The 22,782-nt window shown below is 45.0% G+C and overlaps 2 protein-coding genes across 2 annotated transcripts; both read left to right on the top strand.

Moving 5' to 3' along the window:
- Positions 1-4,938: 4,938 nt before the first annotated feature.
- LOC135666688 (uncharacterized) lies at positions 4,939-5,520 on the top strand. Its single transcript, XM_065178307.1, has one exon. It carries the CDS (start codon positions 5,163-5,165, stop codon positions 5,436-5,438), a length of 276 nt encoding a protein of 91 aa, XP_065034379.1. The 5' UTR covers positions 4,939-5,162; the 3' UTR covers positions 5,439-5,520.
- A 1,244-nt stretch (positions 5,521-6,764) lies between these two features.
- LOC135666689 (uncharacterized) lies at positions 6,765-7,389 on the top strand. The gene has a single exon (XM_065178308.1). It carries the CDS (start codon positions 6,995-6,997, stop codon positions 7,268-7,270), a length of 276 nt encoding a protein of 91 aa, XP_065034380.1. The 5' UTR covers positions 6,765-6,994; the 3' UTR covers positions 7,271-7,389.
- Positions 7,390-22,782: the final 15,393 nt, after the last annotated feature.

Here is a 22,782-nt window from a genome sequence, read left to right as displayed (position 1 = left end):
GAGAGTGGGGAACTAGGAGCTACTTCCTCTTTGCACTCACACTCGGGAGGTATTGAAGAGATGGGTTGTGCAAGCACGGCTTGTTTGGTGGTGGCAGCGAGCATGAGCGCGGTGGCGGCGCTCAAGGATCAGGCGGGGCTGTGCCGGTGGAACTACGTCCTCAAACCCCTGCAGCAGCGGACGAAGAGCAGCATGGGGTCGTTGTCTCAGGCCAAGAGGACATCTTCCTCCGTCGACAGGAGGAGGAGAGGGTGGCAGGCGGCGGCGGCGGAGCGGGGAAAGCAGTCGGAGGAGGCGCTGAGAACAGTCATGTACTTGAGCTGTTGGGGTCCCAATTAGAGGATCCTTTTGCTTCAGCTTACTTCTCCTCTGTAAATTATCCGGCTTCGATGATGTATATTCATCAACCATTTCTTCTGAATTCTTGGAGCGTGCATGATGGATGATGCGTTTTCATGGCTTGGATCAAGCAGGGTTGCCTGTCGAAAGTATGAGAATTGTGAAGAGTTGGTGACACTTATTTAATTAAGTTTATGCGTTTCAATATATTGGTTTATATTGACGAAGGAACAAGATTTTGAAAGGGAAAGATGTAACAAAGATAATATGACATGATACTTTGAGTTTCAGAATTATAACATTAAAACATTAAAGATATAAAGTTTGGATCTTGGTGTTAATTTATATAAAGTATAAGGATGTAATCATGAATAACATAAACAATCAAATATTTTGAGTTTTTAAAAATTTATAATTTTATAAAATAATTTTTTAAATAACTAATATTGTAGGATTAAATGTGAGTATACGTTTAATGAGGTAGACTATAGTTTGAAAGATTATTGATCAAAAGATTAGCTGCATAGATGCTTAGTGTATGAGGGTGAGACATGTTTCAGTTATGTGTCAATGCTTTCATTGAGCAAAGCCAACTAGTTGAGAGGTAAGTCATCATAGCTTAGTATTCACCTCTTTCATTAAAGTAAATTATTTTAATGATAGCTTGAAAGAAATTCTCGATCACTTTTTTTAAAATGAGTAAAAACTATGATAACTTCATATGTTTGAGGGAATATAGTAATATATATTTAGTAAAGTAATTTATAAAAATAATATAAAATCTAAAATTATTAAAGGAATTGGTTAGGATAAGGTCTTAGACATTAGTATAAATAATTTCAAGTTGTTTGGAGCATAATATAGAAGACATTCCAAAAGATAGTATGTGATTTTTATTACTAAGGCAAGCATATTACAATTCTACTTGATTTAGAAATAGAAAGAGAGTAATAAGAAATTAGTTATCATTGAATAATATATGATGGATGACGAAAGCGATGATGTCACATATTGATTGGAGTAGTAATTGAAACAAAAATGATTGGTTGGGTGATTTATGAAGTTAACGATCACTCACAGTTGTTATTTTATTCTAGTCTCGAACCAAGGATGCCCTTGTGCTCATATCCTTTACAAGAAATAAGTAAAAAAAAACTTAATAAATATATTATTTTATTTATAAAATTAAAAAAATAAGATTCCTTTTAATATGATGTATACATAAAACATCATTGAGTATAAAAGTGTTTGTGTAGATTAAGTATCGTGAGATCAATGTGAGTAATAGAGATTTTATTACTATCACCAATGATAATATAGTTAATAATTCAATTACTTGGATGAGCAATCAAAGTAGTCATGATGTTTCTTAAGGCCAATTAGGTGTAGTAGTGGACTTGGGTCCAGATCGACAAATTTTTATTGTGTGCCCAATTTTCTCATAGAGCTAGTAGATGATTTTTTGTTGATTATTATTGTTGGAATGCCAGAATTATTGATAATTGCAGTTGAAGTTATTTTTTAAGTTGTTTGGATTGAAGTTGCCACTATAGTTATTGCTTTAATGGTATAATGGAGGATGATGACTTTGTGTATTACTCATATGTCCGGGAGGTATCTTGTTTGGTCCTTTATTGAAGTTCTTGTTGCTTTGATTGCTTTTTCTTCTAGATTTTTAATTGAATTGAGTTGTGATAGTTGGTCTCATCTCTGTTCTTGTTTCAAATATATTTTATGATCAATCAACTTGTTATATAATTTTTCAAATATATTTTCTGACTAATCAACTTGAGATCATGTCCTCAACGGATACATAGTGATTGGCCCTTTGCAGCATTTCGAACATGGTTGTGAGCATTTTTTCCACTAGTGACTAGAAGAAGCATGTACGCCTCGGACCCATCATGAAAGTCTAGGTTACCAACGAGGGATGGGCATATGGGATCCCTCGAATCTCATCGATAAATTGATCGATAAAGTAGGAGAGAAGCTCATCTTCCCTCCATCTCAACCCGAGCAACATGGCTACAGATGGCTTTGGGGGTACATTAGCGAGAAAATGGTGCTCGAATTCTTTTGCAAGCTATAGGAAGGAGGTGATCGAGAGGGGTTTCAAGCGACTATACTACTCTCGAGCTAGCCCACTTAGGGTCGTGAGAAATGCCCAGCACATTAAGGTGTCTGATGTGTCGAATAACGACATCTAAGCCCTAAAAGCTATAGTATGCTCCATTGGGTCAGAGCTACTATTGAAGGCCTCTAGCAATGAGGGGCAGAAGTTAGCCAAAATGGGCTCCTCTTGAATGCTTTGAGCGAATGGGGAGGCATTTGAGGTGTCGTATTCGTCCTTTAAATGCAGAAATTCTTTTTGTACATCGTTTAGATGCTGGTTCAAGGCCCGAAGTTATACTTTGAGTGAATTCTCTATCGAGTTAATGAACTGTGACCCCGATCTGGGCATGGACACCTTGCGATATGATGGGGCACTGAGCTCTATTATCGGGGGTATTCACGCTTCGAGAGCCACCTCAGCTTGGTGAGGGCATTTCGGGGGCACTTGTTGGGAGCTGGCTAGGGATACTCCTTGAGGCAAGTGGGCGAGTAGGGATTGGATTGCTGGCCGTAGTGTTGAGATTGCCTACTGCGTTAGTTGGGGTAGGAGAGGGGCAATCACCTACATCACACCAACAAGTACCTGCACTTGATGGGTGAGTCTTAGGAAGGCATCAAATGGGTTGAGTAGGTGTCCCGCACTCAGTCCCAAAATGTCAATGACATCCTGGTGTTTGTGCCAAGGTGAAGGTGTCCACCTGAGGGAAGGAGATAAGTTGTCCTTCCCATCTGAAGGCATCAAGTACCAGTGGCAGCGCTTCTTTACTAGAGCATTCTAACACGAACGATCGTCGCACACCCACACAACTTCATTCAACGAACCGTTCGTCACTTTTGCATATATGTATAAATGCTTGGCAGCATATTTTGCCTTGGTTTTATGTGTTTTTTCTTGTAAAAATATATATTCGAATAGGTTCAGTGCTATAGTGCAACCACTCGTTGTGTCAGGCAAAACTGTCCCAAAATGACTTTATTTTCATGTGCCATGGTTGTTTTCTATAGCCCGTTACTACACCTAAAATATTAGCCATCTCAGCACCCTAGAATCTCCCGAGTGGCACCAAGGAAAATGGAGCTTCGGGGTAGTGTCAGGCATTGAAAAATCTTCATAAGTTTGTATGTTAACTTGATGGGGACTTGCCTTCGCACCCAACACCCAGTGAGCAGTTGTTTATAAACTTGTAACTATTCCTTTAACCTTTTAAAGTCCTTGTTTTTCTTGTTCCTCTCTTTTCTCTCATGCACATAAGGTGCTCATTGAATCGCTTATAAAGCTTCCCTTTTTATGAGACGTGGGGACCTGTTCGTCACTTGTTTTTGAACTAATTAACTTTCTTTTTTACAGGTCTTTCAAGGCTTGAGTGAGGTTACAAATTGATTGACCTTTTGTGGACGCATATTGCATGGGCACGTTACGACTTAGGCAATCTCAGCTAAGTTCGAGAAATTAGCGTAAGGGTGTTTTACGACTTAGGAAACTCAAGCTAAGTCTGTGACTTTGCCACAATGGTGCCTCATGGCTTAGGCAATTTCAGTTAAGTCCATGATAGTTCATCAGGAGAAGTTGTGGACGAACATTCTTGCGACATTCGGGCCCTCCTTCCAGTGCTAAAATGTTGTTACCTTAGTACTATTGACCGGAGAGTTAACACAACCTAGTTCGATCCCGAAGGTGTAGACCCATCCTTGGGGTCCGTGCCTACACGGATGAGGCGACTCAAGCGAGTAGCCGAGGTGGCAAGTGGACTTCTAAAGCATTGCTGGCTTATGGTAGTTGACTCACGATCGTTCCAAGGTGCAACTTGTCTATTGGGAGAAGTTTTAGGTCATCCCGAGGGGTGCCTTGGCCTTGTCTAAAGGTGCTTAGTATCACTCCGAGGTACTCCTTAGATATGCATGAGCCCTGCACAAGCGATCGACATTGGGGGATGTCCCGACCGGATCCCTCCGATACCGAAGTTAGTAGAGTATGTAAAGGGGGTTTAGTAGATCTTAGAAGAGCTGAGATAGAGTCTGCCTACCCCCGTTTGACTTGGGGGCTTAGGTTTTATACCTGAGTGATTGATGGTGTAAAATCAATGTTGGGTTAGGGTGTCCTTTACCCTGCTAAGGGATCATCGATTGTGGTAGTTGACGAGTGCATCCTCTAAATGACGTCAGGGTAGGACACCTGTGATTATATATTTTGTTAGGACTTTTGGCTTGTTCGAGATAGGCGGAGGATGGCTTCTTGTGTCGTGATATCATTTGGCTTCAATGCATGCATGTAGACCTTCTCTTAGCTATTGTTGAGGTGACTTCTTTAATCAAGATGATGGGATGAGTTTTGACCGGATTATTATTTATCCTATCAAAACCAATATTTTCCTCATATGCAAACGCATATTATGCATACAGGTCAGAAGAACCTCACCCAGGTACGTGCGTTCGCACACGCCGCCAATCTACTTCGCTGGGTCCAGTTCAGCAAGTGGAGGCCAATAAGCAAATGGCATAGAGCCCCTGGTTTGGGGGAAAAGGGATCGGAAAGCACAAACCCAGCAGCGGCACTCTTCTCTTCCCTCTGTCCCCCATCTATCTTATCCTCTAATCGTCTTCAACTATTGTGGCCTTATATATTGCACACAATTCCCTTCCCACTGCTGCATCAGATCGAGAGAAGAGAACTACAAGCTACTTCCTCTTTGCACTCGGGAGGCATTGAAGAGATGGGTTGTACAAGCAGGGCTTGTGTGGTGGTGGCAGCGAGCATGAGCGCGGTGGAGGCGCTCAAGGATCAGGCGGGGCTGTGCCGGTGGAACTACGTCCTCAGATCCCTACAGCAGCGGGCGAAGAGCAGCATGGGGTCGTTGTCTCAGGCCAAGAGGACATCTTCCTCCGTCGACAGGAGTAGGAGAGGGTGGCAGGCGGCGGCGGAGAAGGGGAAGCAGTCGGAGGAGGCGCTGAGAACAGTCATGTACTTGAGCTGTTGGGGTCCCAATTAGAGGATCCTTTTGCTTCAGCTTACTTCTCCACTGTAAATTATCCAGCTTTGATGATGTATATTCATCAACCATTTCTTCTGAATTCTTGGAGCGTGCATGATGGATGATGCGTTTTCATGGCGTGGATAAGCATGTTAGAAATGTTTTCCTTGTGTCCATCGATCTGAATTCTTCGCCAAAGTGTTCTCTTTCTCGGTGAGACAGTAAACTTCCTACACTTTCACCACAGTTTTCAACTCACACAAATACTTTCCAGCAATGATGGATGGCTAAGCTCGCGTCATTCCAGATGAGTTACCAACAAAGGAATCTATGTATTGATATAGTTACTTGTTTCGTAATTCGAGCATCATTATTGATATTGATCGAACCCTAATTCTTAACCAGAGCTGAAGGCAAAAACCAAATAAACAGGACAACCCAGCTGACAGAACAATCCATATCTGCGTCGCTGGATTCCCAGTTTCCTCGTGCACCCACTGCAAGTCGAGCCCACCATTTTTCGATCCGTGTGGCTTTGCTTCTGCTTTAGTAGATGGATATTTTTTAAGTGCCTACCGAAAGCCCTCCGTATCTGGGAAACAACAGCAACCCAAAACCAGCAGCAGCATCTCATCCCCAGTTTCCTCCTTCCTCCACCTCTCCCTTCCCTGAAGCCGCCCTCCGTTCCGGGCTTTATATGGACTGTCGTGTGCTCTTTCCCTTTCCCCGTCGAACACTCACTTCTGTTACACAGATTCAAACTCAGAGCAGGAGATTGATACGTATGGTTTCGGCAAGCAAGGCTTCGTTGATAATCGCAGCGAGCATGGCGGCTGTGGAGGCGCTCAAGGATCAAGCAGGGCTGTGCCGATGGAACTACATGGTTGGGTCCCTCCACCAGCGGGCGAAACGCAGCATGGCGACGCTCTCTCAGACCAAGAGGATGTCTTGGTCGTCCGTTGATCAGTGGAGGAAAGGAGGGGAGGGAGCGGTGGAGAGAGCCAAGCGCACCGAGACGTCCTTGTCCAAGCTCATATACTGGGACTGCTGGGGACCCAAATAGGAGTGTTGTAGAGACGACGCCATTCGTCTCGCTTGGGTTTTCTGATCATCTCCATTATTATTATGGACATGCAGATTTTGTAGCTTAATTTTCCGGAGATAAATAAATACGTATATCATCTTGAAATTAATATTTCAGATATAAATTTATTGGATGAAACCATATATATATATACTATACTATACTATACTATACAAATTACAGATCCAAGATACATATGCTGCCAAGTTCCTTGGCGTCACTCTCGCGGTGTCAAATCCAACCATGTGGAAGCTAATAAACAAGCAATATGGCCGCTGGTATCAGGGGAAGGGGGAGTGAGAAGCAAGAAACCAGCAGCAGCGCACCCCGGTTCTCTTTCTCTTCCATACCCTCTCCTCCCATCCTCCTCGATTACCGTAGCCTTATATACTGGACACCCTTCCCTCTCCTTCTTCGGCATCAGATTGAGACACTCACGATCTACTGAGATCTTCTTTGCCACTCATCAGTTCTTTCATAGGCTAAAGATATGGCTTTTGCAAGCAGGGCTTGTTTCGTTGTCGCGGCTAGCATGAGCGCAGTGGAAGCGCTCAAGGACCAAGCGGGGCTATGCCGGTGGAACTACGTCCTCAGATCTCTGCAGCAGCGGACGAAGAACAACACCGTAGGCTCCTTGTCTCAGGCCAAGAGGACATCTTCCTCCATCGACACGAGGAGAGAGTGGCAAGCGGCGGATGCGAAGGCCAAGCAAGCAGAGGAGGCACTGAGGACGGTCGTGTACTTGAGCTGTTGGGGTCCCAATTAGAGAGAGGTCTCTTTGTGTTTGGTTCAAAGATGAACCAAATCCGTCTTCTCTGTTCAGCCTACGTCTCCTATGTAAAAACAATCCGATTTTGCAGTAATATATACTGAATTGTTCGAACATGATGAGGCCTTTTCATGGCGTGGATAAGCTTCTTCAAGATGTTTGTGGCATTTCTCGTCTTAACTCATATATATTTGATGGAACTGATTAAATGGAGAAAAGGATGACATGAAATCCATCGGCAGAAGCTATGCTAAATCAGTCACATCTTCGTAAGATCACTCTCTCCGATCTCAGCTCAGACAAGAACAATAAAAACGGAGAGAGAGAGAGAATTTGTTTTAGATAGATGCTATTATCGATCCAGCAAGAGACTGATGCTGAGTGACCTTTGTTACCGAAACAAAAACAAGACTAAGAACGGAATCCATCCCCAATTGCTCGACTCAAGATGTGTGTGTGCGTGTGAGAGAGAGAGAGAGAGAGAGAACAAACCTCACATCTCGACAGGATCGCCAAGCCAAGCAAGGATGGCTGGTCCACCGTTAGATTCCCAGTTTACTGGTGCAGCCCACAGGTCTCTGATCCGTGTGCCTTTTGTTCTACTTTAGCCACACGTTTTCTCCTACCAAACCATCCGTCTCACTGATTCCAATGCAGTCAGACTCTTATCCGTAAACAAGCAAAAGCCTCCCCTTGTATCTGGGAAACAACTATGAGCCGAAACCAGCGGCAATCTCATCCCCTGTTTTCCCTTCCTCGGGGGCTTTATATGGACGCTCGTGTTTCCCTTCCCCGTCGTCCACTTCTGTTACATTTGCAACTCATCACAGGTTCAAACTACTGAGTAGTAGATTGATACATATGGCTTCGGCAAGCAAGGCTTCGCTGATCGTCGCAGCGAGCGTGGCGGCGGTGGAGGCGCTCAAGGATCAGGCGGGGCTGTGTCGATGGAACTACGCGCTCAGGTCCCTCCACGGGCGTGCCAAGCGCAGCATGGCGCCGTTCTCTCGGGCCAAGAAGATGTCTTCTTCTTCCATTGATCAGTGGAGGAGAGGAGGGGAGGAAGCGGTGGAGAGAGCCAGGCGCACCGAGGATTCGATGTCCAAGATCATCTACCTGGACTCCTGGGGACCCAAATAATCTCGCTCTCTTGGCTGGCTACCTTCATCATCTACATCATATGTGAATGTTGTTGTTTCTGCTGCCTAATCCGGTCTATTGTAGAATTCGAGACTCGTCTCTGATAGAGAATTACTGTGTTCTTGTTCAAACCATTGGAGGTTCCATAGTCCTTTAAGGATCAAGCAAGAAGTGTCTTCTTATCCATTTTTTTCCCCTCCCCAGCAAAGAATGAATCCCTGGATTTATCCACAGAATCTCTGCAAGCATGTCTGTGTGTGCCATCCTATTTCACCGCCGAGAAGTTTGTACGATACTCGCAAGTGCTTCTCACGCGCATTCCGTCGAACACTCGATTCAACCCTGGTAGTTTCAATCGAAAAACAGAAGATAATTTTATATTTTAGTTGCACGACATAAGAAAAAAAAAAATCGATATGAGTTCCGAGGAATGGTGCCAAAAAAAAAGAGGAAAAAAATTATTCGAGGTTTTTTATTAAAAAAAACATATTGCTTCAGGGAGGGTTACATGGTAAGAGCCAAACAAAGTAATTTTGAAAACAAAATTTTGAAATGCAAAAAAAAGTAATTTATAGGTGAAATCATATTTTAGAGTTTGGTTCATATCAAATTCATTTTAGAGTTTTTTTTTCTATAAAATACTTATTTTATAATTTATAGGAATAATCTTGTCTCATGGAGGATTGATTACAAAATTAATCTAACCAGTTTTCTGTAATCAACTTTGGTTCATATCTATTTCGATCAAATCATTTTGGAGAGTTGCATGTGATAAAGTTATTTAGAGAACCAAAGACTCATAAGTCTGTTAGGTCTCTCTTAACCTTGTCTTTAAAGATTTATTTTGAAGCTCATATGTTTTGAAAGGATAAAATTATATGAGTACGCTCATTGCTCAAAACGGATAAATTCTTTATAAGCTTATGGGTCAATGGCCAACTGATCAAATGATCTCTTATCAGATTAGCACTAGAATGAGCTCTGAAAAGGTAAAATTATATAGGCCGCACCAATGGCCAGTTGATCAAACAAAACCGGCCCAAGGCCTACACCTCGATCAACAAAACTCACTCCGTAGTCGTGCACCTTGGTTATAAGCCCAAACCATGTGAGTACTCCCATCGCCTAAAGTGGACAATTTCTCGTGAGTCTACTGTCATAGACTTGAATTGCCCAAGTTGTGAGGCACCCTTGCGACCAAGACACGAACTTAGCTTAAGTTGCCTAAGTCACGAAGCACCCTTGTGCCAACTTCTCAAACTTAGCTGGGATTGCCTAATTTAGGAGGCACCCTTACGACATACGCGTCCGCAAAGGGTTAACCTAGTTGCAACGCTAGAAGTGAGTTCTGCCACGACTTCCTGCAGATGTTTCACGGAGTCTTTGGTGTCATCTGATAGTTGATCGACTAGGGCCTCAACCTTGTTGATTCAGGATTCAGCTTCTTCTTATGAGCACTCCACCCCAATAAGCATTCGTTGGCCATGGTAGAGTTCCTTCAAGCTCGCTTCAAGAATATCCAAGCGGGTTTCCGTTGCTGTGAGTCTCTCCTTATGCCTCTTATTTCCGATTGGCACTCCAAATTGTGCCTCCTCTGCTTGTGGAGAGTAGCCAACTTCTCACTCATCATGTTTGCTATTGTGCTTCTCTTGTGCGGCTCCAATAGCATGAGAGCAAGTATGCACTTGTAGCCCACTTACTGTTGCTTGGGGCAAGGGTCCGGCTTGCCCCGTCTTGCTTGATTCACCACGATGCTTTGCCATAGCAAAATTGTGAAGTTTCTTCGCTACTTGCTCAAAATGCTTGTCCGCTTTGATACCACAATGTCACAGACTTAACTAGAATTGCCTAAGTCGTGAGGCACTCTTGCGGCTAAGACGTGAACTTAACTTAAGTTGCTTAAGTCGCGAAGCACCCTTACGCTAACTTCTCGGACTTAGTTGGGATTGTCTAAGTCAGGAGGCATCTTTGCGACATATGTGTCCGCAATGGGTCAGCCTAGTTGCAACCTCATGCAGGTCCCGAAGTGTTGGAAAATCTTGGGGGCGACATCACATGCGCAGCGGAAGAACAAGAAAACAAAATCCCCAATTTCCCAAAAAGATATTCGTCATTGTGCAAAGATTAGTGCACAAAAATCCGTGAAACTCAAAACTGCGTATAGAGTAGATTGTGTTACCTAGGGTGATCGTATATCCCTGAATCCTTACAGATTTCTAGGAGAGGGTGAAGGAGGTCAAGTGTCCTCCTCTCTAGCGATGATCCACACAGCAGGGCTGCGACAACGCACCTCAAAACTCTAAGTCTGCTCTGAGGTGGAGAGGGGGAGGACAATAGGAGAGGTAAGCAAAGGCTCTAGCCTATGAACCACTGAATCCCTCCTATTTATAGAGGTCCTCTGTCAAACCCTAATGGATCCTCTCCTATTCGGTATTAGATCTACATCCAACTACCCAAGCCTCTTAGATTAGTGGAACTCTATCTAATAATCTCTTATGGGCTCTTATTGGATCTCATCCATAGGATCCAATAATTCAGGGGCTTATTGGATATCCAATTAGTTAGGGGCTCCAACGGATATCTCATATCCAAACCTCTACTCATCGCAATGCCTACCATATGCGTGTGACCCTCTAGGCCCAATATTGAGCTGGCCATGAGTCATACCTATCAGAACTCCTTCTGGTTTAGTGAATTATTATCTTCATAATAATTCACTCGACTCATCGACTACGGACGTACTAGGCCACTACGCCGTAATCCCCAGACGATATAGGGGAATCCAATCCATTGGACCTGTCTGTCCTCAGTTACCGTATTCATAGTCTCTCGTCCATCTAATATCCTAAAGACCGTATACCGGGTATGGTGCTGTCAGACCCATACGGTTTCTACTCGAATCTCACTCTAATCAGATTCTCCCAGAGAACTCTTTCTCTCTCAATCCAAATGACACTGGCTAGGGATTTGTCTGAGCAAGAACACATGGGATATTCCTCTCATGACGTTGAGAGTGGATGATCCTCTATCGACACTTAATAGCCCTCGTAAGATCGACTTCCACTCCCAATGATCGGTTGTACTAGATCTAGGATATCCAAACATATAAGTATAGTATCAAAGAATGGAGCACTCATATAGGACATCTTTGGTGTCTCGAGTCTATGGACCAGATACACCACTAGGACTACAGAATCACTGTTTGACAATAAGGCATCATCAACCATCCAGCATTCCGTAAGCGGATCAATCAGTGAACTCATTCTCCAATGAGCACTTGTATTATATCCCTAGTATCCCCACACGAGCAGCTATGAGACCAGTCGCATCCATCATATGGACAGGTATACAGCATACCAGTCTGTCCGGTTATATTGATGTCCCTCTCGAGTAACCTATGATCGCGATTATTTAGGATTTATGTTTAAAGGTGAATCGGTCTCATTATCGTGATCTCATCATGATCCGATTCTCATTGCACAGATCCAAGAACATCACAATATATACATGCATATATGTAATAATCAATATAAAGTAATAAATACTAAAATATAATAAGAAAAAAGATTCTTTGTCAAGCCACACGTGTCATCACTCAAGTGATTGGCTTGTTGGGCACCTATGACTAGCAAACTCATGCAGGTCCTGAAGGACCTATAAAACAGAAAGTTGATTAGATTGAATGAAGTTGTGGGTGCGCGACGACCGTTCATGACACTATGATTTATATCAATGACCGATCAACCAAATGGTTCCTTATTAGATTGGTGCTATAAGGAGGGTCAAATGCTCTCTGGTGCCTTTTAGAGCTCATAAGCTTTGAAATAGCAAAATCATGTGGGTATGTCGACCGCGTAAATCGAACAATTCCTCGCGAGCCTACAGACCTCACCAATGGTCGATCGACCAAATGGTCCCTTGTTAGATTGGCGCTAGAAGGAGGACCCAAGGCCAGCACCTCAACCGAGTAAACTCCCTCCCGAGCCATGCACCTCGACTATGAGCCCAAACTATATGAGTATACCTATCGCTCAATGTGGATAATTCCTCGTGAGCCCTATAACGAACTGAGCAAAAGAACACTTATCACATGAAATCTCCATGAGTTATCTTCAAATTGGATATCCCCTCAAAACCAGAAATAGACGAAACAACCCCTAGTATCAGGGGAATGGTGGGTGGGATAGCCCAAAACCAACATCAGCTCATAGTCGGTCTCATCATCCTTTCTTCTGGATTTTTAATTGAATTCAGAAGTGATAGTTGGTCTCATCATCCTTTGTTCTTATTTTAGATATATTTTATGACTAATAAACTTATCATATAGTTCTTTAAATATATTTTTATGATTAATCAATTTGAGTTTATGTCTTCGGCGGCTACATAGTGATTGGCCCTTTGCAACATTTCGAACATAGTTGTGAGTAGTTTTTCCACCAGCAACCAAAAGAAGCGTGTGGGCCACAAGCCCATCATGAATATCTGGGTCACCAACGAGGGATGGGTATCCAGGATCCCTCGAATCTCGTCGGTAAATCGGTTGACGAAGCAAGAGAGAAGCTCATCTTCCCTTTATCTCAACCCGTGCAGTGTGGTTGCGGATGGCTTTTGGGGCACATTGGTGAGAAAATGATACTCAAATTATTTTGCAAACTACGATATGGGTTTTAAGCGACTGTACTACTCTCGAGTTAGCCCCCTTAGGGTCGTGGGAAATGCTTAGTAAATTAGGGTGTCCGATGTGTCGAATAACGACTTCTAAGCCCTAAAGGCTACAGTATGCTCCATTGGGTCAAAGCTACCATTAAAGGCCTCCAATAATGAGGGGTAGAAGTTAGCTAAAATGGGCTCCTCTTGAATGCTTTGAGCGAATAGGGAGGCGTTCGAGGTGCCATATTCATCCTTTGAATGTAGAAATTCTTTTTGTGCATCATTCAAGCACTGGTTCAAGGCCTGAAGTTGTACTTTGAGTGAGTTCTCCATCGAGTTAGCAGACTATGTCCCCGATTTAGACATGGCCACCCTACGATATGACGAGGCACTTAGCTCAATTATCAGGGGTATTCACCCTTGTAGAGCCACCTCAATTTGTCGAGGGCTTTCCGTGGGCACCTATAGGGAGCTGGTCGGGGGTACTCTTGGAGGCAAGGGTGTGAGCGGGGTTGGATTGTTGGTTATAGTGCCGAGGCTACCTGCTACGTTAGCTAGGGCAAGAGAGGGGCAATCACCTACATCATATCGACAAGTGCCTACACTTGATGGGTGAGTCTTAGGAAGGCATCGGATGGGTTGAATAGATGTCCCGCACTCGATCTCAGATGGGAGAGACCAGGATCGTTAAACAGATGTTAATGACATCCCGGTGTTTGTGTCAAGGTGAAGGCATCCACCTGAGGGAAGGATGATAGCTGTCCTTCCCATTCGAAGGCATCAAGTATCAGCAGCGGTGCTTCCTCACTGGAGCATTTGTCAAGGGGAGTCATGGATGAACGTTCTTACAACATTCGGGCCCTCTTTCTAGTGTCAAAATATTGTTACCTTAGTACCATTGACCGGAGAGTCAACACAGCCTAGTTCGATCTCAAAGGCACAGATCTATCCTTGCGGTCCATGCCGACATGGATGAGGCAGCTCGAGCACGTAGCCGAGGTGGAAAGTGGACTTTCGAAGTATTGCTAGCTTATGACGGCCAACTCACGATCATCCCAAGGTGCAACTTGTCTATTTGGAGAAGTTCGAGATTATCCTGAGGGGTGCCTTGGCTTTATTTGAAAGTACTCAGCATCACTTCGAGGTGATCCTTAAACACGCTTGGGCCTTACACAAGCAGCCAACGTCGAGGGATGTCTCGACCTAAACCCTCTGACGCCCAAGTTAGTAGAGTAGATGAATGGAGTTTAATTAAGCTTAGAAGAGTTAAGATAGAGTTTGCCTGGCCCTATTTGGCTTTAGGGCTTGAGTTTTATACCTAAGCGATCAATAGCGTGAAGCTAGTGATGGGTTAGGGTGTCCCTTACCCTGCCAAAGGATCATTAATGGTGATAGTTGACCAACGCATCCTCTAAAGAACGACATCAGAATAAGACACATGTGATGATATGCTTTATCAAGGCTCTTAGTTTATCCGAGACAATCAGAGGATGGCCCTTATGTCATTCGTCCGGGAGATAGGGCTAGAAATGTTACGTCATACCATCTAGCTTTAATACATTTGTGTTCGTCCTCCCTTAATTACGAATGAGATATATTTAATTCATATGACGTGGGATAAGTTGATAGAATTATTATTTAACACATATTATTTTACTCGTTTACGAACGTATATTATGCATATAGGACAGAAGAACCTCACCCAGGTACGTGCGTTCGCACACGCCGCCAATCTACTTCGCTGGGTCGACTTCAGCGAGTGGAGGCCAATAAGCAAATGGCAATAGCCCCTGGTTTGGGGGTAAAGGGATCGGAAAGCACAAACCCAGCAGCGGCACACTGCTCTTCCCTCTGTCCCCCATTTTATCTGATCGTCTTCAACTATTGTGGCCTTATATATTGCACACAATTCCCTTCCCACTGCTGCATCAGATCGAGAGAAGATAACTACGAGCTACTTCCTCTTTGCACTCACTCGGGTGGTATTGAAGAGATGGGTTGTACAAGCAGGGCTTGTTTGGTGGTGGCAGCGAGCATGAGCGCGGTGGAGGCGCTCAAGGATCAGGCGGGGCTGTGCCGGTGGAACTACGTCGTCAGATCCCTACAGCAGCGGGCGAAGAGCAGCATGGGGTCGTTGTCTCAGGCCAAGAGGACATCTTCCTCCGTCGACAGGAGTAGGAGAGGGTGGCAGGCGGCGGCGGAGAAGGGGAAGCAGTCGGAGGAGGCGCTGAGAACAGTCATGTACTTGAGCTGTTGGGGTCCCAATTAGAGAGAGGTCTCTTTGTGTTTGGCTCAAAGATGAACCAAATCCTTCTTCTCTGTTCAGCCTACGTCTCCTATGTAAAAACAATCCGATTTTGCAGTAATATATACTGAATTGTTCGAACATGATGAGGTCTTTTCATGGCGTGGATAAGCAAGCTTCTTCAAGATGTTTATGGCATTTCTCGTCTTAACTCATATATATTTGATGAAACTGATTAAAAGGAGCAAAGGATGACATGAAATCCATCGGCAGAAGCTATGCTAAATCAATCACATCTTCGAAAGATCACTCTCTCCCATCTCTCAGCAACTAAACTTTAGTTTATCCCTTTCTTTATCTTCAGCTCATACAAGAACAATAAAAAAAAGAGAGAGAATTTGTTTTAGATAGATACTATTATCGATCCAGCATGAGACTGATGCTGAGTGACCTTTGTTACCGAAACAAAAACAGGAGTAAGAACAAACCTCAAGTGTGTGCGTGAGAGAGAGAGAGAGAGAGAGAGAGAGAGAGAACAAACCTCACATCTCGACAGGATCGCCAAGCCAAGCAAGGATGGCTGGTCCACCGTTAGATTCCCAGTTTACTGGTGCAGCCCACAGGTCTCCGATCCGTGTGCCTTTTGTTCTACTTTAGCCACACGTTTTCTCCTACCAAACCATCTGTCTCACTGATTCCAATGCAGTCACAGTCTTATCCGTAAACAAGCAAAAGACTCCCCTTGTATCTGGGAAACAACTATGAGCCGAAACCAGCGGCAATCTCATCCCCTGTTTTCGCTTCCTCGGGGGCTTTATATGGACGCTCGTGTTTCCCTTCCCCGTCGTCCACTTCTGTTACATTTGCAACTCATCACAGGTTCAAACTACTGAGTAGTAGATTGATACATATGGCTTCGGCAAGCAAGGCTTCGCTGATCGTCGCAGCGAGCGTGGCGGCGGTGGAGGCGCTCAAGGATCAGGCGGGGCTGTGTCGATGGAACTACGCGCTCAGGTCCCTCCACGGGCGTGCCAAGCGCAGCATGGCGCCGTTCTCTCAGGCCAAGAGGATGTCTTCTTCTTCCATTGATCAGTGGAGGAGAGGAGGGGAGGAAGCGGTGGAGAGAGCCAGGCGCACCGAGGATTCGATGTCCAAGATCATCTACCTGGACTCCTGGGGACCCAAATAATCTCGCTCTCTTGGCTGGCTACCTTCATCATCTACATCATATGTGAATGTTGTTGTTTCTGCTGCCTAAACCGGTCTATTGTAGAATTCGAGACTCGTCTCTGATAGAGAATTACTGTGTTCTTGTTCAAACCATTGGAGGTTCCATAGTCCTTTAAGGATCAAGCAAGAAGTGTCTTCTTATCCATTTTTTTCCCCTCCCCAACAAAGAATGAATCCCTGGATTTATCCACAAAATCTCTGCAAGCATGTCTGTGTGTGCTATCCTATTTCACCGTCGAGAAGTTTGTACGATACTCCCAAGTGCTTCTCACGCGCATTCCGTCGAACACTCGATTCAACCCTGGTAGTTTCAATCGAAAAACAAGAAGATAATTTCATATTTTAGTTGCACGACGTAAGACAAAAAAATCGATATGAGCTCCGAGGAATGGTGCCAAAAAAAAGGAGAAAAAAAATTTATTCGAACTTTTTTTAATTAAAAAAAGACATATTGCTTCAGGGAGGATTAAATGGTAAGAGCCCAACAAAGTAATTTTGAAAACAAAATTTTGAAATGCAATAAAAAGTAATTTATAGGCGAAATCATATTTTAGAGTTTGGTTCATATCAAATTCATTTTAGAGTTTTTTTTTCTATAAAATACTCATTTTACAATTTATAGGAATAATCTTGTCTTACGCTTGGTCATGGAGGATTGATCACAAAATTAATCTAACTAGTGTTTTCTGTAATCAATTTTGGTTCATATCTAATTCCATCAAATCGTTTTGGAGAGTTGCATATGATAAAAGTTATTTAGTTTCGCATTGATTGAGGAGTATCAGAACAAAGGACTCATTAGTCTGTTAGGTATCTCTTGCCCTTACCTTTAAAGGTTCCTTTTGGAGCTCACATGCTTTGGAAGGACAAAATTGTATGAATACGTTCATCGTCCAAAACGAACAAATTCTTTGTAAGCTTACGAGTCAATGGCCGACTGATCAAATGGTCTCTTATCAGATTGGCACTATAAGGAGCTCTGAAAAGGTAAAATTATACGGGTCACACCAATGGCCAATTGATCAAACAAAACTAACCCAAGGCCCACACCTCGACCGATAAAACTCACTCAATAGTCATGCACCTTGATTATAAGCTCAAACCATGCAAGTACGCCCATCGCCCAAAGTGGACAATTGCTCGTGAGTCTACTAATATAGACTTAGTTGGAATTGCTTAAGTCGTGAGGCACCCTTATGGCCAAGACGTGAACTTAGCTTGAGTTGCCTAAGTCGCGAAGCACCCTTGTATCAACTTCTCGAACTTAGCTGGGATTGCCTAAGTCGGGAGGCGCCCTTACGACATACGCGTCCACAAAGGATCAACCTAGTTGCAACCTCGTACAGGTCTCGAAGGACCTCTAAAATAGAAAGTCGATTAGATTAAAAATGAGCAATGGACAAGTCCCGACGTCTCGCAAAGAGGGAAGCTTTACAAGCAATTCAGCAAGCACCTTGTGTGCACCGGAGAAAAGAGAGGAAGGAGGAAAGTGAAGACTTTAGAAGGTAGAACGAATAGTTCAAGTCCACAAACAACTGCTCACTGAGTGTCGGGTGCGAAGGCAAGTTCCCATCATGTTAACGTACGAACTTGTGAAGAGTTTTTCAACACCTGACAATATACCGAAGCATCATCTAACCCTGTGCCACCCGGGGGCTTCTAGGGTGCTGAGATAGCTGACATTTCGTGCGTAGCTGCAGTTTACAGAAAATAAGCCGTCGTACGCGAAAACGGGGTTGTTTTGGGTAGTTCGGCCCGGCACGATAAGCGATCACATTACAGCGCTGTAACCAGTTCAAATATATTTTTTTACAAATAAAAACACACAAAACTAAGGCAAAACATGTTGTCATGTCTAGGTACAAGCATGCAAAAGCGACAAATGGTTCGTTGAACGAAGTTGTTGCGATTGCGCAACGTCCGTTCGTGACATTCTCCCCCCCTTAAACTGTCGACGCCCTCGTCGACGCTTGTTGATAGTTGTTGATGATTACTTCTTCATGTCGTAGGGCATCTTCGGGCTCACATTTGGCTTTAGTTCGGGCAAGCTTTCGCCACTTCACCAAGTACTCGATCTGCTCAACTCCATTGGGTAGTTTTATCTTGCGATCCGCTAGAATGGCTTTAGTTCGGGGAAGCTTTCGCCACTTCTTCAAGTGGTAGGCTTTCAAATTGCTGGTATGAAAAACATTATGAATTTTCAGCCATGCCGACAGCTGTAACCTGTAGGAGACGTTGGCCACTCTACTGATAATTAGGAAGGGCTCTTCATACTTGCATACCAATCCTTTGTGTATTTTGTTCTTAAAGAATTGGAGTGATGCTGGTTGGAGCTTCACCAACACCAGATCACCAACTTTGAACTCCTACAGTCGCCTTCCCAAGTCGGCCCACTTCTTCATCTTTTTTATCGCCTTCTCTAAGTAAGCCCGCGCAATATCTGCATTTCGATGTCAACCCATGCAGTGTGGCTATGGATGGCTTTGGGGGCACATCGGCGAGAAAATGATACTCAAATTATTTTGCAAGTTACGAGAAGGAGGTGATCGAGAGGGGTTTTAAGCGACTGTACCACTCTCGAGTTGGCCCCCTTAGGGTCATGGGAAATGCCTAGTACATTAGGGTGTCCGATGTGTCGAATAACGACTTCTAAGACCTGAAGGCTACAATATGCTCCATTGGGTCAAAGCTACCATTAAAGGCCTCCAATAATGAGGGGTAGAAGTTAGCTAAAATGGGCTCCTCTTGAATGCTTTGAGCGAATAGGGAGGCGTTCGAGGTGCCATATTCATCCTTTGAATGTAGAAATTCTTTTTGTGCATCATTCAAGCAATGGTTCAAGGCATGAAGTTGCACTTTGAGTGAGTTCTCCATCGAGTTAGTAGACTATGTCCCCAATTTAGACATGGCCACCCTACGATATGACGAGGCACTTAGCTCAATTATCAGGGGTATTCACCCTTGTAGAGCCACCTCAATTTGTCGAGGGCATTCCGTGGGCACCTGTAGGGAGCTGGTCGGGGGTACTCTTGGAGGCAAGGGTGTGAGCGGGGTTGGATTGTTGGTCATAGTGCCGAGGCTACCTGCTACGTTAGCTAGGGCAGGAGAGGGGCAATCACCTACATCATATCGACAAGTGCCTACACTTGATGGGTGAGTCTTAGGAAGGCATCGGATGGGTTGAATAGATGTCCCGCACTCGATCCTAGATGGGAGAGACCAGGATCGTTAAACAGATGTTAATGACATCCCGGTGTTTGTGTCAAGGTGAAGGCATCCACCTGAGGGAAGGACGATAGCTGTCCTTCCCATTCGAAGGCATCAAGTATCGACGGCGGTGCTTCCTCACTGGAGCATTCATTAAGAGGAGTCATGGATGAACGTTCTTACGATATTCAGGCTCTCTTTCTAGTGTCAAAATATTGTTACCTTAGTACCATTGACCGGAGAGTCAATACAGCCTAGTTCGATCTCAAAGGCGCAGATCCATCCTTGCGGTCCGTGTCGACATGGATGAGGCAGCTCGAGCACGTAGCCGAGGTGGAAAGTGGACTTTCGAAGTATTGCTAGCTTATGACGGCCAACTCACGATCATCCCAAGGTGCAACTTGTCTATTGGAAGAAGTTCGAGATTATCCTGAGGGGTGCCTTGGCTTTATTTGAAAGTACTCAGCATCACTTCAAGGTGATCCTTAAACACGCTTGGGCTTTACAAAAGCGGCCAACTGTCACGGACAAACTTCTAAACAAGGTGTTTGATGTAATGCTTATGTATGTCCGTGTCTTTTGGCATGTTCATGCCTTGTACAGAATGTAAAGGGGCGGCCGAAGGCTTAATAGTCTCATTTTAGTTGGGTTGGTGGCCTCTTTAGGCTTGTAAATAAAGGTTGTGTCATGTGGACACGCTCGAGAGCTTTTCGGTCTGTAATGGACCATTTTACCCTTTGTTGTGCCACTGTTCAGAGCTTGTAATAGTCTGTTTGTAATTTGCATTGTCTATGAAGTGTTTTTCGGAGATGTTTGCTTGTGGATCCCGTTGGAGGCGTTCTCTCTAACCCGTTCTCTCTTTTGGTGGTCCTAAGGGACAATGGGAGGCTTCGGGGAGGCTGACCTTTGCGGACGGACGCGCGAGGGTGCCGCACGACTTAGGCAAATCCAGCTAAGTCCGTGTCATATGGTATCAGAGCGGGACAAGCACTCATAGAAACACTTGACATGCAAACGTGGGGGACCTAGTGGGGCTGCATGGAGGGCAGTCAGCACACGCGCGACCGTTTGAGGGAAAACGGGCATGGAGATGTAGGGAAAAGAGTCGCTCAGAGGAGCGGGCATCTGACATTGGCATTCAGAGGAATGGCCAACCCTTCGCGCAAGAGGCACCACGAGAACAGGCAAGCTTGGAAGAATGCGGAGCGCACAAAGGTTGGGATGGCTGAGTTTGAGCTACGGCTCAACGTTGACAACTTTACTGGATGGTGCTCAAGGCAAGCGAGGCGCTTGGCAAAGGACGAGACCATGCAAAGTGGAATGAGTTGCTCAGCGACCGAAAGAGTTGTGCAAAGCTCACAGAGGTGAGGGGAATTGCTAACTCGAAGAATTCGGTACTCATGCATGGGCTTGTATGCGGACGATGGATTGTTCGTGGCCATCCCAAGGCGACCGAGACTCGGCGCTATGGAGCATTGAAACTTTCTCTTCGGCATGCGAAGGATACGTCCGGAGGAGGCTGAAGTGTGCAACGAGTTCAGCATGTTGCTAGGCCTTGAGGGGTGCAGTGGTGGCTGTATTGACGTGGAGGCGCAATCTAGCAAGTGTGTTTGCAGGAGGCAGAACAATGCACAGTTTAGTCAGCAGATCGGAGTAGTCCAAGGGGATGGTGGTCTCCGAAACGAAGAGAGATGTTGCTCCAATGGGACAGTTATCCAGGAGGGATAAGTCTCGGCTCTCCAGAGGGAGAATCATGTGAGATGGACTTCACATGTTGAGGAGGAGTACCTCACAAACAACAACTCCACGAAGCTCAATGGACCGAGCAAGCAGCGAGGAGTTGTCACATGATCTCGCTCGAGAGAATGCATGAGTGGATGCATTGCGAGATCAAGTGGGGGAGCGACCTGAAGCAACTTAAATGAAGGCACACTTAGAGTCGATATGGAGATCGGACTCAAGGGAGGGCTGACCCGTGGAATGGTGGGCGCGAGGGCCACCATCGACTCAATGCAAAAACGAGGAGCGGAGCAACTTGGGTGTAACTTGGCGAAGTACCCAAGCCGCATGAAGGGAGCCAGCAGAGAAGTTGGAACATGGAGCAGAAGCACAGTGCTTTCCTTAGACAGAGGTCAAAGACATGAACTCTTGCAGAGGCAAGAGTAGGATCATGTTGTTCCATGGGTCCTTCGTTCTGACGGAGCGGACTCATCTTACATGGTGCCAAAGACGAAGGGAGCTTCTGGGCACATGCACCTTATCTCGGAGGAGCATTTGATGGAGGAACTAAGGTGACTCAATTTGCGGAGGCGAAGTTGGGTTCAGAAGGCCTTAGCACGGGGCAAGAGGACGCAGAGGCAGGTACTCTTGAAGAATATGCCACAGTGTTGCCATTCGAGTTGCTATGAAGGAAGCGGTGTGCAGCGGAGATTATGCTGGTAGGGGCAGAGGCCCAGGATCCAGACAATGGTGCACAAATTACAGTGAAGTCGGTGGACTTCGGGAGCTACTAGGCGACGGACTGTCCTAGAGCGGTGCTTCATCTAGGTGTGACCCAAGAGTGGGTGGATGAAGGTCGATTGCCAAAGGAGCGAACAAAATCGAAGGTGGAGGAGACCCTGCGATGTATTGGCAGAGGCCACACATGGAGGGTTCAAAATTCGAGTTTATTCCACAAGGATCAGAATGCAATGGAGATGTCACCAGGAGGCGACATGGTGCAGCGGATCGTGGTGGAACAGTTCGTGGCAATGCGACACACACGACATAGTCCCGTGAGGGATGAGATCATATGGAGGTATGATCGGGAGCTACTGGGAGCTCCGCTTTGGTGAACAACACGACGGCAAGAAGGGCTATGGATTCAAGGAGTGAAGGCCATGGTACCGTAGAGGCGGGTCTTCCGGGCGTGCACCGAATTTTGCATCGGATGAAAACCTTGGTCATCAGCATATGGGGGCTGGGTTCCACCAAGGGAAAAGTTCGAATGCAAGTACCAGTGAGTCCCATGAGAGGGACTTGATCATGCAGAGGTATG

This window comes from Musa acuminata, unplaced genomic scaffold (genome assembly GCF_036884655.1).
Source record: "Musa acuminata AAA Group cultivar baxijiao unplaced genomic scaffold, Cavendish_Baxijiao_AAA HiC_scaffold_1119, whole genome shotgun sequence".
In the NCBI taxonomy this organism is placed as follows: domain Eukaryota; kingdom Viridiplantae; phylum Streptophyta; class Magnoliopsida; order Zingiberales; family Musaceae; genus Musa; species Musa acuminata.
This window is presented reverse-complemented; position numbering and strand designations above follow the sequence as displayed.